The sequence below is a fragment of the Pteropus vampyrus genome, unplaced genomic scaffold, assembly GCF_000151845.1.
Source record: "Pteropus vampyrus isolate Shadow unplaced genomic scaffold, Pvam_2.0 Scaffold69, whole genome shotgun sequence".
NCBI lineage: Eukaryota > Metazoa > Chordata > Mammalia > Chiroptera > Pteropodidae > Pteropus > Pteropus vampyrus.
The window spans coordinates 2,479,097-2,495,944 of record NW_011888850.1 but is presented as its reverse complement, the minus strand read 5'-3'; the positions used below and the strand labels follow the sequence as shown (position 1 = coordinate 2,495,944).

At 38.1% G+C, this 16,848-nt stretch overlaps 1 protein-coding gene across 1 annotated transcript in view; it reads left to right on the top strand.

The window, feature by feature from the left end:
• CUNH7orf31 (chromosome unknown C7orf31 homolog) overlaps positions 1-15,324 on the top strand; it is a 43,320-nt gene extending 27,996 nt beyond the window's left edge. The window contains exons 5-9 of the mRNA XM_011361673.2: positions 3,022-3,203; positions 4,647-4,735; positions 11,285-11,459; positions 11,718-11,809; positions 14,506-15,324. Coding sequence (XP_011359975.1) covers positions 3,022-3,203; positions 4,647-4,735; positions 11,285-11,459; positions 11,718-11,809; positions 14,506-15,324 — 1,357 coding nt within the window. The remainder of the gene's footprint in view (positions 1-3,021; positions 3,204-4,646; positions 4,736-11,284; positions 11,460-11,717; positions 11,810-14,505) is intronic.
• The last annotated feature ends 1,524 nt before the right edge of the window (positions 15,325-16,848 follow it).

The window sequence follows — 16,848 nt, the reverse complement described above, 5'->3', positions numbered from 1 at the left end:
GTAATTCCTGCTCAGGCCGCAGCTACAATGTCTGAGGACCTCCTAGATGACCTGCTGAGACATTGTGCCCAGAGGGGACAGGCGTGACCATTCTGCAAAACATTCATACTACACTTCCTTAAACTGCACCGAGTCCATGGAAATGGTATCAGAAGTTCAAAAATTAATCCCACTGATTCCATATTCCCAATTATTGCGTCCTAGCTCAACCTGGCACAGACCAAGAAGAACCCAAGAGAATCAAAATGAATTTTCTACCCAGAAAAGTTAATTAGCACATATTAAGACAACCATTACACTCAAGTTACTTCATGAACCATGCTTTCTAGTATGTTTTGTGACCGTCTAATGGCTATTGGACAATATTTGAACTTCAGCCTTTCTCATTTCGTTCCCCACTGTCCCCAGGACCCCTTTCTTATCCAGGTCCCCTGTTATTGCCTACTCTACTTGAAGGAGAATGAGGCAAGCCCCTAAGGTTTTGAATGTTCGAGAACCTCCCTTCGAACATGGGCTTTTTATTAGACCACAGTAAACTCATCCTTTTCTGACCTGAATAAATTGGACATGACACAAACGTGTTCATTCCTGCTTCATTCTGTGTGAATGAAGTGCGCCCAAACTACAAATACTTATTTTCAGGTAGATTTGTAAGGGGAAATTAATTCAAGGGGGATAGTTTCCTATAGAACCCATTGAATTGGATACTGGAAATATTTATTTAGAATAAATGATAATCATCGTGTAATATATACAATGAAGCGCAGTCAGTATTACTTCATTGAAAGAGCAGTTACTACACTAGTTTTCATGACTCCGAGGGGCATCACTCAGGTGGAATTCAGAAGTGCCCTGATTCTGTTCTCATGTCTTCATTGGAGCTGAACTCCTTGTGTCCTGTACCAAGCTATACAGGAGTTGATGTGGCACTCTTTAAGCAAAGCAAATAAAATGGAAAAGCGTTTAGTGATTAGCAATAAAATAATGCTATACTCAATTCTAAAATATGTTCAAATGAGAGAGTTTGTGATAAGGATGAGAAAACTGAATCACTTTACACAAAAATAAAAAGAACTGACTGGCCTCATAAATAACTTTTACTTGGGATCCAGACTTTTTCTCTTACAACCCGATCTTAACTTCTTGTGGTATCTATAAGAGATCAGGCACTTGCTAAGAATCTCAACCTGCTAGGTATTTCAGCGAGCCCACTGAGATGCCAGGTCTGCCAGGCTCAGGAGAGATTTGCATCAGCAGCTGAGTAAGGGGAGGAGCCTGAATCTGGGGTGGGGCCACCACAGCTTGTTAGATGACACACTGAGATCTGGGTTTGATATCGAGGCTTCATTATATAACTTACAATACTTTAATAAATTTGCCATTTTAGCTGTTGGTCTATGAAGCTATTTCTTTCTGATACCTTGATTTTAATGCTGCTGCAAATATATGGCAAAACCGACCAAAAATGCTTGGATTTGAAAAATACCAAGTGATGGAAATGGAATGACACTTTTAAATGTTTCTTATAGAAATCGTTCTCATTATTTCAAAATTGTGCCATCCATAGTGACTTACAGAAGCTATGATATAAACTCTGCTGATAACTAAGAAAATAGGGAAGGGAAAATGCTATAGTAAGACCCTCACGCCAACATTCATGACATAACCTGATAAATATAACATTAAATAGCTTTCCCAAAACTTCTGTGGGTTACAACTGTTAGCACTATAAATGTAGTCAATCTTTTCAACTCTTTGTTGGGCTGTTCTCCTCTAAGAACCCAGAGCACCCATACTCCTGGCACATGTTTACTTCTAACTGCTTGAGTGTGCTCTACTGGAGGTCTGAGTCATCTCTGGTTACATCAGCTGAAAAAAAAAAAAAAAAAAACCAGAAATTTACTGTCTCTTAGTTCTGGCGACTACATGTCTGAGATCATGGTTTCAGCAGAGTTGGTTCCTTCTGAGAGCTATGAGAATCTGTTTCATGACTCTCTCCCGACTCTTGTCAGTTTGACAATCTTCGGTGTTCCTTGGCTAGTACACGTGTCACCCTGATCTGCCTTCATCTTCATGTGGCATTCTCCCTGTGTGCATGTCTGTGTCCAGATTTCCCTTTGTTGTAAAGATAGCAGTCATATTGGATTAAGGGCCCACCCTACTCCAGTATAACCTCATCTTAACTAATTACATCTCCAATAACCCTATTTCCAAAAAGAAATAAAATACTGCATGTTAGAACTTCAACATACAAATTTTGAGGGGACATAATTCAACCACTAAGACCAGTCTTGCCTTTCCTTACTTTATTTTCTAATTATATATAACATTTCTCTATTCCATGTACTTCCTAATCTCAATTTTCTTCTAATTTAGATAGCTCTCACAGTTTATTTTAAACTTCTGCTAGTTCTTCAAATGATAGGAAAAGTATGACCCTGTGGACTTTTATCTTGTTGGGGTTCTTTCAGTGTACTAGCTATTTTTGGCTTTATGATCTCTAAACAGTACTGTGTACATAAACAAGCAGTATATTTTGTTGATTGAATGCTTAAAGAAACAGATGGCATGGGTCGGAAGTTCCCAATCCAAGTCGGTTAGAGATCACTTTGCACACTGAAGCTGAATGTCCAAAACAATTCCTTAAAGTACTCAGATCCTCTTAAAACAAGAAGCAGGAAACTGAAAGCAACTAGAAATTCTAAGAACTGCAAAATGTATGTATCTTCTGCTTCATTCTTTTATCAGTTGTGAAAGTTATTCACTGATAAAGAATGCAGTATCATTTATTTTTTAAATTAAATCTATTTTTGATTTGTCTAGCAGGATTAAGAAAATGTCATGTGTTTTATGATGTATATTCCACCAGAATGTTAACTCCATGAGTACAGGGCCTTAACTCACTGTCCTATCTCCAAGAGTTAGAACAGTACTTGTCACAAAGAAGGATCCCAATAAGTATTTGATAATTTCTTTATTGTGCTTCCTCTATTCTGTTTTGTTTGCTCAACTAAATCTCAGCGAGATCTTCTCCCCGTATCCGATCGAACACCCCTACCACACACACATCTCTCGTGGTGCCATGTTCCCGACCTTCACATCACCTAAGGACCTCTACACTGGCATCAAAGCCCGAAGCCAACAGCCATTTCCTCCCACTGTGCCAACGAAGGCGTACGATACAACAGTTTTGAAGACGAGAGGTAAAACAGGATTTTAAATCAGAATAGTATTAATTCTTCTTGTGCAAAGGACTCAAGTCATAGAAGTGTGACCTGTTAGGAAAGTTGTTAGGAAAGTTGTTCTCAACTGTGGCTGCACTTTAGACTCAGCTGACCTCACCACAGACCAATTAGATCAGATTATTTGCAGATGCTCTTTTCTTCTTTATACAGAGGGTCCCATGGTAGAATCAGAAACCAAACATTGTAGAATTGGTTGTTTTTATTCTACTTGTTATTTTCTGTTTCTATTTCCTTCCCGCTCTCTCCTATGGTTTAGCTTTTAAAAATTCCACCGCAGCTTATACGATCAGCACAGGGGACAATGGCTGGTTCCAAGCACCAGAGTCTGGACATGGATGTAGCGGTTGTGATGACAGTGAAAGATCCTCACTGAAATAAGACTCGGAAAGTAATGGAAGCAGTTTGTTCAGGTCCTCTTAACACCCTGGAGCATTTTCTCACAGATGCAAACATTGGGATCTTCTCAGATGTGTTTTATTACAGAAGATGGTAGGCCCTTACACTAGTCATCTCAAAACAGAGAATCCTATGGAGAAAGACTGAAGGTGACTGAAGGTGACAGAAAAGGCACAGGGGAGGCAGAGAGAGATATTTGCTGAATGAATTCAGGCTGTGAGGTTAGACCCAAGCACTGTCTTATAACGCAGGTTCTCTGTACATAAATAGCTGAACCCAAGTGTAAGAACAGAATACTGCCACCAGCACTATGAGCCTCGCCACCTTATGAGAGCAGCATGTTGACAGGGCTACAGCGGCATGTTTCAGAGCATGCGCATGAGGTCAGACTGCGTGGGTAGAATTCTGGCTCTGCCACTTACTCACTATGGACCACGGGAAAGTATCTTCATTTCTCTGTCTCCACTTCCCAATCCATAAAATGGGAATATTAGTGCCTACTTCACAGATGACAGAGATGTGTTAGCAGTTACTATTTTTACTACTCTGCTGCCATATAATGATTCCAGTATGTAGGCAGCATGTCGAACTTTTCTATTACCTCTCAGTCCAGTCAGCGCTAACAACAGGTAGTCAAAGTTGTATAAAATACATGCATCTACAGCATCTACAGGTAGGTACCGATACATGCATATGTGTGTATGTACCTATCATTTAGTGTCCAGCGCTATGCCTAGTTATATTGGGGAAGCTGGGGGTAGGGGGCGGGCACTGTGCTCCTGCTGCTATGAGCACTGGGGTTAGAGTCATCCTCACTCTCTGTGGCCCACACGCTGCTCATTAAGGGGGCAAGAAGTCAAACCAAGCTATAACTGCACAGCTAAAATGTGCACCTGCATCCCTCTCCACCTCATGTTATTTCTATTTATTGTACCCATAAATCCCATTAATTAGAAGGCTGTTCTTGTACATTCAGGATAACAGTGCTTTTCTTGAAAATTTCAGGTAATCCTTACAGATATGAACTAATTGATATTCCCATGGATTCAAAGAAGAAAGGCTTGGTTTGGCCAGGTCAGAGTGTATATTATGATGTAAGTATCTTCTTAAATGTGCATTTAAAACAAAGTAAAAAATGTTTTTACTCTATACATTTATAAAAATCCAACAGGTACTGCTTTTACATTCTATCTGGGTGAAAACTTTGAGATTTTGACTATGATTCACATTTTTTTTGTTGTTTTCTTAGCCGATTTCATATACTTTTGGCAATTTATAACATTTCCACAGTTACAGAAAAAAGGTTCCTTCCAAAAGGTGGAGGAGGATTGTACTTCACTCACTGTATGTCCCCAACTCTATTCCTATGATTCTTAATATATCAAATAAATCCACATATGCATAGAGCAAATGGGACATTTTCAGAAAGATCTGCAATTTATTGTCCCAAACTTGCGTAGGATCAAAAATAAAATACAACAATAGCTACTGTTTATGAGAAACTGATACACACTAACCACTTTAGACTCCGTATGTCATTTAGCCCTTACAATACGCTCATATGGTTAGTATCACCATTCCTGTTTTATAGAGGAGGAAACTGAGGCTCAGAAGTCAGGCTCGTGAGACTGACTTAACCTCTGCTCTTAACATCCATACCATGATTCCACATGGATAAAAAGAGAAAATTTTAAGTCACGAAGGAAAATATCTAGAAATTTGAAAATAATAATAGATACCATTCATTGGCCATCGAGTTTGTGAGAGGCAGTGCCAAGTATTTTCCTTGGCATAGAACAATCTACGAGGTAGACAATATGTGATTATGGAGTGCTGGAAGCATTTAAATTTTACTTGCAAAGGCCATTGTGGCAGGCCAGTGTGGTCACTGCAATGTCACACAGTCATGTATGAAGTAAGTGGTTTCCTATTTGTTTTCTGTAAAGTTATACATCAAGAAAAAATCTTTAAAAATCATCTATTTTACTGGATCTCTTTGATTCTTTCGAGCAAAATCTATATCCAAGCAACCCAGAAATATAAGAAGTGATTCTAGAGACCATTTTATCATTACATGTTCTGACAGCCAAAGTCTCCAGCTCTGAACTTTTGGTTCTTCTTCCAATTTCCTTCATTTCTACCTGTTCATTAAAATGCTCCTTTCTCCACATCACACCCCTTTGCAACAACCTTGACTAGCTCCCTTTTACCTACGTGCAAACCTCAGTGCTCTATCTGAGCTACAAAGACCATTCGGGATCTGGCCTTTCTCTATCCCTAGAGCCGGCTCTACTCGCCAGTCTTCCAACAGGTTCACAGCCGTTTCCCGTACCTGGAATGCCCTCCTTTCATGCCCCCTCTGCTCGCCTAAAACTTGCTTACTCTTCAAGGCTCTCAGCTCAACTGCCATTGTTTCTGCTGTATAACAGAAAGAGAACCAACTCAAGAGACCCATGTTCCAGTTAGTCGTCTATCTGCCATTGTTTCTAAATGATATTAGACATACTTCCTCTTCTCTGAGCTTTAATTAATAAAATATATCAGTATAATTTCAGTAAAATCTGTCCTACAAACTTCACAGGATATGAGAAGCACATTAAAGATATGGAAGTACTTTGAAAAAGTGTCGTAATTTATAAAGCAATTTTGTAAAAGTAATATTATTATTACTCTAACAAGTGATTTCTCCCTCTTCTATAACACTTACTAAAAATAATTTTTCACATGTATTTTATATCTTGTCAACTAAATTACAAGCTCTTTAAAAATACGTTATAATATATTCCCTCACAGCACTTTGTGCATAAATATTTTTGACTGATTTATTTGACTCTTCTTGTAATGATTAATCTCCACTTCCTTAATCTGTTCTAACCAATCTTAATTTTCAGACTTTCATTCTTCTGGCTCATCCCCAAACTTAATAAAACTTTACACTTCCCTGGACAAAGAAATAAAAATAAAGTTGATATCCAGGTTTATGGGACAACCAGAGATTCATCTTTCTTTTTTTCCTTTAGGATATACCCTGTCCTTGTCCTCCCCTGCCTTTCACCACTTAATTGGAGGAAGTAGTCAAAGAGTCTTCAACTTTATCTGCAATGTTCTCTTTTTGCTAAAGGAGAATACTTTTTATAGTATCTGCCTTTCCTCTTGCTCGAGGAGTGGTTCTCAACCTTGGCTGCACATCAGAATCACCTGGGATGGCTTTTACAAATTCCCATTCCCAGGCTATGCCCCACCCACCACAACTGATTACATAACTGTATTACTCATTCTCTGAGGGTGAATCTCATAGCAAGAAATGCTTTGTTCAAGAACTTATAACTTGTCTTATGGGCTAATTGTCTTCTCTCTTCTCTCTCCTCCTACTCTACCCTATGCCCAGTGGAAGAGGAAGTGACACCAATAACTTGAGAAGTAGTTCCGAACATGTGTCTCCTAGTTGTAAAAGAGAAAACTCCAGGAGCCATATTTTAGTTATTTCTCATCCAAGCCAATAAGAAAATATGTATAAGATACTGGTAAAGAGTGTGAATTTTAAAGTGGCTCTAAAACTTATCAGCTGTATGACTCTGGGTAATGTTTAACCCTCTGATACTTGTTTCCTCCTAGATAAAACAGGAATAATAATAAAATCTACTTGATAAGGTTGTTTTGAGAATGAAATGCATGCAAAAGCATTCAGCACCATATTAGCACATAGTAAGCTCATAAGAAATGTTAGCTGTTGTCAGTATTATTGCAATAATTATAACTATTTTAAGTGCTGGGGCTTAATTCTGACAGAGTACTTTAAATGCCACTTTGCCCTCAACCTTTTACATTACATGTATATGAAGCTTGTGCCTTTGAGAATCACAGAAATCTAGGTACCTCTTTCCCACCCAGACCCTAGTGCTGCCCAACCCTTCTGTCTGGTTGGCCTGGCCCAGTTTTCCCCACCGTAGTAACTAATGATTGTTGCACTTGTCGCTCTAGCCAGCACCTCTCCTGCTACCATTCTCTTCCCTTAGCGATTTCTTCTCACTGGTCATTCCCATCCATTACCAAGCCAATCAGAACATTCCTTTTATAGCCAACAAACAGGTTATAATATTTGACTCTTTGGGTCTGTTTATATCATTACTTGCTCAAGTGGTCAAAGACTCTCTTGTCCTTTCTATTTTTCAAAAACTCAAGCATCTTAGTCTTTGCCGTGCAAAAATACTCTTTAGGATGAAATCTACCTTGTAATCACCCATTGAGTAAGATCAGATATAATCACAGAGGTCAAGTGCCATAAACCTCCCCAATCTTGGACTATTTGAAATATTTTAACAAACCATTTTCGAAACCTAACTGAGCCGACTACCCAATTTCCATAACTCTAAATACTCGGAAGACCTTTGGCCTCCCTTGGAAAGAGCAGCACTCGTGATCACCCTTATAAAGGGATGCAGTTTTCCTTCTTGAAGCATTGGCCATCTTTCCAATCTAAGGTGCCCATCCACCTCCTGCAGATACATTCATAGTCCTAGGACAGTTCTGTCTCTCCAGAATGGCACCCATAATCCATACTCATCCTCAAAGAACCATAATGAATTTGGCAAGCATGCAGACACCTCCTTTAGAAATGTGTCATCTTATCAAATAACAGGTTATCCACAGCACCCCTCTCCATCACCACCACCACCACGAGCCGCACCATCCCCCCCTGCACACTCCCGGCAACATCCAGATGGGAAACTGGAAGATTCTCTCTTCCCTACCGCGTATGCTCTCTATTTACTGTCTTTCACCCTCCACATTTCCTGCATCATGTCTCAGGTAGCCCTTTCCTCCTGTTGTGCATCTTCTGTCTTCGGCTCTCCCTTTCGAAGTGCTTGCGCGAGCTTTCTCTCTCTCTTCCTCTCTCGCTCCTTCTCGCTGTATGTATGTAGAAATACGTTTCATATGTAAATGAACAAAGTTCCTCATTGTAACTTCTTAATGTAAAAAGGGTGCTGGCACAATCAAATGCAATATGATCCAATGAAGAACCAGTGGCCTTAATGCTAAAGTCTCTCCAAAGGATGAAGTGGTTTCCACGATAAACACTTCCTTGTTCCCCTATTAAACCTGGTTAAGCCCCATCATTCAAGAGTAAAACAAAACAAACAAACAAACAAACAAACTATAATTTTTTTGTTTTACTTAATGTGCTGCAACAGTATTAATTTCTGTTATTTAATGACAATTTGTGAAGTTTTTCATGCCCAGCACAGGGCCCTTAGAACTTTGCACATAGTTTTGCATGTAATAAACATTCGGTGAAAGTTTTTTCAATAACTTATGAGTTACACAGATTTCATGGGCTATGCTGGAAATATAACTACAACTTATATAGTACTATTCCTCTGAGAATGGACTCCAAATTCAAAACACCTAACATCACTCCTCTGTAGACTAGAATGTCTGTCTAACATCTCAGGAACTAGAATTCTTCTTCCCGCCTTGTACTTACTGTCCTCATCAGATGCAAACTTTACCCTGTGAATGGTATATTTCACAAATAAACACCTATGGAGTGAATGATGACCACCAGACTCTCTCCATGATCCTCTGAGAATAACTTCACTTTAACATACTGAAAATTGGCCAGCTCTCTACTCCCAGATATTTCCCGACTCTTTAAACTCTTCCCAAGGCACCATAGTCTACAGTAAAATTTCACACTCCCAATTTCCTTCCTCTGTGCCCTTGAATGCATTTCACCAGATCACTACTGTTAGTTTAAACCAGAGTGAGACACAAGGTTAATCTGGCCCCTCGGAACAAAATTTTTTAAAGTCCTTATTTTTAAATAAGCTGGCCTTACAAATCATAATAAAGGAGAATAAAGAGAGCTTTCTTTAGCCCTGAATAAGCAAACCACAGATTTGTTAAAGATTTAAAGGTGAGGTTATTTAATACTTCTTGAGGCAGATTTTTACCAAGTGCCTTTTACCATGACTACCCTACATACGTAAACTGGGGATCACTCCAACCACACAGGGTTGCTGCAAGCAGCATCACCCTTAGGCTCAGGAACTTTAAAGGGTCCCATGCTTTAGAGGCTGTGCCCCTCCCTAAGGGGCAGGGAGTTTGTGGGGGCAAGAGGGTATGTTCATATGCAACCCACGCTCCATGGTCTCCACCCCAGACTGACATTGGACTGCAGAATCCTCTGACAAAACGTCTCAGAACCCTGTTCCAGAGCCTTCACAGGGTTGCATCCTCAGGCCCATTCTCCCGGGGTTGACAGTGCTGCCAAGCTAGTACATATCTCTAGGCCAAAGCGGTGGCCAAACGATGGCTTTTTGCTGGAAGTGGAGAGAAGAGGTAGATGAGGTTGAATCTGAGGGCTAGGGTACCCCCAGGTATTCAAGGTACCTCATAGTTTGTAATGGAACTGGGGGTAGGAAGAAAGCAGTCGGGATGGTGAGGTGAGGGGCCAGCAGCCGGCTGTTCCTGAACTACTAGGTCCCAGTGCAATGTCTAAGAAGTCTAAATTTGAACCTAATCTTCGGGTTGTTATGAAGGTATTTTGTCAAGGTAGGAGAATGGAACATATTTTACTTATTTAACAGTTTATTTGCTTGTCTTATTAAAATTAAAATATTCAGACTAATGGCGTGTGGGTTCGCATTTGTACTCTAGCTCTAGGGCTGGCAAATGTTAAGGATGGGCCTGGCTGTGAGGGCAAGAAGTGCATAGGGTTTGAGAAATGTGAATTCCACACTCTCACCACCATCCATAGCCCTGCCCTTGCTGTTCCTTTGGCCTCCGCATCTCTGCATGTCACTCAAGGCCTACTTTCTGTGGTATGACATAACACGGGTTCTTGTCTCCTCCCCATCTCTGCTCTCAGCCCCACTCCCTATCGGCTAGAATCAATCCCTCCCTCCTCGGAACTTGCACATAATTTTGTCTTAACCTCTTTTATAACAAAGAGTGACTTTTCATCTTATAGTAACCATTTGTGTTCATTCCTTATCTAGCCAATTCACTCCTGGATAGCAAGATTTGTTTCTGAACTATCTTTGTTTCCTGCCACTACATATAGGTGCTCAGTAAATAATTTACTGAACATCACCAATCTGAAAAAAGGTGGATTTCTAAGTAACCAAAAAGACTACAATGAAACTCATTCATGCATTCACTTTTACCTCTTTTGAAAATACAAAATAAAACTCCATAGTAAGTAGTTAAGTCTATGGAACAAAAAAAAAAATTTATTTGAATTGCAGTGACTTAACTTTCATCACATGCATAAAAGATATCGAATGGTATCATTCCGGGCAAGCACGGAGAAGTGGGAGGCACACACTTCTGGTTAGACTTAGCCAACGGAGCACCTCTAAAACTTCACTGGAGGCCAAGTGCTTCCAGGAACACCTCTCCAATGTACGTCATCACAGTGCCTGCAAGAGCAAGACTTTTAGAAAAGACCTCCTTTGATAAAATATTGTTTAACTCTAAATATGGTTACAGTTGCAGAATATTAGTAATTAATGAATTAAAAAATAGAATCTGACTTCAGCCTGGAATTTCCTTTGTCCCCATGCTTGGTGAGATAGTGAATCAGCCCTTATTATATGAGATGACATTAAGAGCCATCATCTTTTATGTTCCTATTCTAGTTTCCTAAATGTGTTGGGAAAAACAAGCCAATATTCTACCCAAAACCTCCTAAAACCTTCGCTCCTAACCCTTCTTTAAATCCATGGGATCCTATTAACTCTCTAAAAGAAGCCAATATACAAAGAAATCTCGAGAGGTCCCACTGGATCACTTCATACACTCATGATTTTACAGGTATGAGTTTACTTTACTACAAGTAAAAAGAAATTAGATATTTGATGAGTGCTGTCACAAGCTTTCATCTTATGATATTTTTCCCTGTTTCTTATTGAAGTACTAATAGCAATTAAGATGGGTGGTAAGTTTCTCTTAGTGGGTAACTGGGAGATAAAGTTGGGTATCATTTTGTTGGTTCTAATTATATTACAAAGTTTTTCATTTATGTGCCATTCTTCATTTAACAAAATTATAAGATATGATGTTTTCATTAAGGTCTGGGGCCCATGAACCCCCTTGAACTGGATGATTACCATGAAAAGGAGTTAGCAGACTTAACTGCACAGATAGGATTTGATCCAGAGCCCGTAAGTGATTGCAGTCGACTCTCACTTATTTGGGGGGAAAGTATCTAGGTGTTGGGCTTTTCTTGCTTTGCCCACTGCTTATCTGCTTCATGAGTATTGGTGACCAAGCTATACAAGGGAAAATTTAACTCATTTTAGAAGTTATGTGAATGGATTTGTACTGGTTTGAATACTTTTCTCCACTATTTTGAAAAACAATCAAGGTTTCTTTTTCTCTTCACAATACAGTTGGATTTTTTTAAACAGATTTTATACTGTTACTGTTGCTTAAATTTACAAAGGGAATGGTTTACAAAAGTTTACCTAGTAATTTAATGAGAGTCTTAAATTCTGTGAATCTGTATATTTGTATATCTTGTACATTATCACTGCTTTTAAAGAAATAAAGGCTTTCTGATATCCACAATAATTGAGAATTGGCTGAATTACAATCAAAAGCCAATAAATGCTCTGTAAAAATCAATAGAGAGTTCTTAATTGATTATCTGAAATGGCCTGATAGAATGATCAACCCCTTCACTGATAAAAACTATAATTTATTAGTAGCTTATATAAATGAAATAAAATGACCAAATAGTATTTGTTTATTGTTTTATTTGGGACCTAAATTTTATCCTCTATATCTACAAAGTTTTGAAAACAAAATTAGTATTTTCTAAGATGTAAATTGTGGAAAGATACATAAAAAACAACTAAGCTATTTCAACATGAACTCTTTTTAGACTGAACACATGTATTTTATATTAGCTTCAGTAATTCCCAAAGCGATATAAAATCAGAACATCGGAAGTAGTTCCATAAACTGCTTTATCATTCACTGAAGGGTTTTTAATTTTATTTTTCACTTGCAACAAGCATTCTCTAAGGCTAGAAAAGACGATATGTATATGCTGACATTGTCGGGTGTGTTCAGCAACCGTCCAGATGTCCACAGATTTGACTCAGCAGGGTCCAGCTCCTTGGGAAGCAGCTTGATCATTTTCATAAAGAAAACATGTACAGTTATACAAAGGATGCTTGTATGCAAAATTATTTTGCAAGTAAATAAACACTTTAATTTTTATTAGTAACAAAATAAAATATGGCTAAAATAGTTGGAAGTTTAAAAGAAAGTTTTATTGAATCTTACTGGTTTCTTACTAAAGCAAAAATAAATGACTCTGGAAAGGTATATGTTAGTGGTAATATGTATATGAAATATTTGGTTGTAGTAGAATAAAATAAAGGTACAAAAACCACTTGTCGCATAAAGGGATACTGTCAAAGTAGGATATGATACACCCTATATTTTTTGTTTATGACAAATTTAACAAAGCATTTCAAAGAGCTGGGGTTTTTTTCTTTTTTTCATAGAACCTACTCAAACCTGGGTAGTAAAAGGCTGTAACGGATTAGTTAATAACAATATGGAAATTCCTCCAGCTGTGAACAAAGTAGGTTCCAAAAGGCCGTTCCTAAGTTCACTTTGTTTTTTAAGTCTGAACTACTGTTACTTTCTCACCAGTCACATTTTTTATTATCTCCACTACCTATTCCATCATCATCATACATCTTTTCTTTTTTTAGTTTTTTTTCTTCAAGGTATTATAAAAAATTTCAAACACGCAGCAAAGTTTAAATAATTTTATAGTTAACATGCATATGCCATCACCTAGATTCTACCATTAGCATATTACTATACTTATTACATAATCCATCTTTCCATCCCTCCAACCATCCATCAGTACACATTTTTTATGCATTTCAGAATGAATTAAACACATTTGTATATTTCACCCCCTAAACATTCAGCATGCTTATCATTAACCAGAGTTCAATTTGTTTGCAGTTTCTTCTTTTAAAGTAAATATACATTCAATGAAATTGCACAAATATTAAGTGTACATTCAATGAGTTTGACAAATACACACACCTTTGTAACCCAAACTCCTATCAATAATATTGAAAATTAGCATCATCCCAGAGAGTTCCCTTATGATCCTCCTAAGTCAACTCCTCCCTTCTTCCTCCTGCCCCCACGGACACATACCTATCAATAACCCTTCAAATACACTTAGCACTTTTGCAGCTACAGACATGACTAATTCACAATAATTAGAAAAACATCTCAAAAAACAAGCATAGAAATGGCAGTGTTTCTCCAAGCATAGCACATCAGTAGCCTCAGCATCACCTGAGATGCGTGGTCAAAAAAGCATTTTCTGAGCCCCACTGCAGACCTTCTGAATCACAGTCTCAGAGGATCAAGTTCAGGAATCTCAGCTCATCCTGATTCAGCCAAGGTTTGAGAGCCCTTGCCTTGGCCTAATAAAGAAAGCTTTGGCTGAGATTTACATAACTGCACATAACTGTTATCATCTATTAGTGATAGGCAGAAGTTTGTTCCGGTCATTCTTTTCTATCCTTGAGAGTTTGAAAGCAAAGAGTTCCTATACAGAGAAATCTCTCTATAGCCAAGTAAAAATATGTCCTTTTCGTATTAGCAAAAATTGGTAGAGAAGGAAAATGTGTTTATTAAGGATCCCAATTTTAATGTCTTTAAACATAAAAGAACAGTGGACTGTGTTTTCCTACACCCATCCTGTGTCCAAACAGTGAAAATGGGTGTGACTTTTGACCTGCCATTTGTGGCAATATCCTCACAATGCCAGGTTTATTAATTTATCAATTTTCTCCTTTTTATTCCACCACTACAGCAAGAAAAATTCCACTCTGTCTTTAAACCCTCCAGACCCTTTGAAGGACGAATCGCCCGACTGATTCAGAATCGACGTCCTCTGGAGGCTACTATCCAGCAAAGACCGCCTTCATGTCCAGATTGCACCCCTAGAGTTTTGTGTAATTTTCATACCTTTGTACCCAGTTCTACAGAAATGATGGCACTTAACGATAACACACCAGCGGATATAACCCGTAAATGCCAGGAAATCGAAGACAAGATTAAGGAAGAACAAAGCTTATTATCTACCTATGCACACTCACCTTGTTATCCAACTAAAGATCTGACTAACATTTATGACATAAAACCATTTCCAAAAATTACAGATACTAAAAAAACAGAAGATTTGTACTGGAGACAGTTATCATTAAAACCCCAACCTACACCTTACTGCAACCCAAGCAATTACATTCGATATGAACATTTTAAATCTGCCTTACATGACCAGTATGCTACGTGTCAAACCCCTGGTAGCCTTAGTAAGCCTAGTATTTTACAAAATAAATCAGACTTAGATTTCAATCTAGAACGTCTTTTAAGTAAGCCAGAAGAACATATGAACTTGAACACTGAAAACGATGAAGAAACAAAATCTCTCCTGGGTTGGATTCCTACCGCTGGAGTGGCCAAGCCTCAAACTGACCTCCTGGAGCTTAAGAACTCTTTTTCAAAAACTGGTACACAAAAACGTTTCCATAAATCAATTCTAGAAGACCACAAAGACCTCAGGGATAAGGGGCATTCAGGAATGAAACACCAATTCTTTGGCCATAATTCCTATTATTTCTATAATTGAGATGGTCATCCTTCCCCTCAAAACCCAGCCTCTTACAAGAAAAGAAAAAAAATATTACACACTTCTTCCTTGTTGCTAGACTCTGTTTTGTAAAGGAGCCACAATGACCTTAATTTAAGTTAGAATTTAAGTCAGAATCTGGTCAGAGGAACCCAGAAACGGTGATGTTCTGACTTCTTGAGAAGTTTTAACAGTTCGGCAATAAAATATTAGAACCAGAAAAATTTATAGTCTTTAATCTCATTTTCAAATTATATTCCAAGAAATTTTCCAAAATCATGAAACAATGTGTATGACAAAGTTTACATTATTGTTTAAAAAAAATGAACATTTGAAAAAATTCAAATGCCCAATAATTGACAGATCTATACAAACTATAGTAACTTAATAAAATAAATATGTGAACACTGTCATACTGTCATTTTATGTAAATGTTTGTACAAAATAATATTAGGTACGAAAGACAAAACTTAAATGTCCAATTAACTGAGGGATGGACAACTCTACAAACTACATTACCTTAATAAAATAAATATGTCGGCCTTGTTCCTTTATGTAAATGTGTAAACAAAAGTCAGTGGAAAAGATGAAATCCAAAATGCTCTGCATGCATGCATTCTAAGCTGGATGTTTCTTTTCTTTGAACAGTTTATGGTGGAGAAATATAACCATTTCTTTTATGCAGGAAAAAAATGATTATATTTCGAAGATCTGGCAATGGCTTTAATTAGTAACTGCTGAATTCTAATTGTGGCAAGAAAGGATGGTGTCTTAATCCACTTGGCCTGCTGTAACAAAATACCACATACTAGGTAGCTTATAAACAACAAACTTTTATTCTCACAGTTCTGAAGGATTGGAAGTCCAAGGTCATGGTGCCAGCAGATCCGGTGCCTGGCGAGAGGCTGCTTCCTCATGGATGGCCATCTTCTCATTGTCACCTCACACGGCGGAAGGGGCCTGGGATCTCTCTGAGGGGCCTGTCACCTCACACGGCGGAAGGGGCCTGGGATCTCTCTTTTTAATGAAGGGCTCAACCTTCATGAACTAATCACCACCCAAAGGCACCACTTTCCAAAATAACTTTGGGGGTTAGGATTTCAACATATGAATTCTAGGGGACACAAACATTTAGACCATAGCAGATGGCCCAATATCAATTATTGTAAAGCCAAATGTCATCATTTTTGGAAGGTGTCCACAAGAGTTTAGCTAACCCTAGATGCAGGTCAACTCAATTAATGTTCTAAGAAGTACACTGTAGATACAGTTTATCATGGAAAGTTCATAGGAATTTCTAAGAGAGTTGTGCTGATATTCTGATCTTTGTTTCATGAGCAACATGTCATTTGGTTACACCTTCTTTAAAACTATTCTGGACTAAAATTGTGGAATTTTTTCCAAACTATTCTATAGCACAAGTTTATTCGGTAATATAGGATGCAAAAAGTTACATGGTAAAATAATATCAGAGAAAAGTGGAGATAACAAAGCCAATCACATGACTCAATCACAGAATTTTCC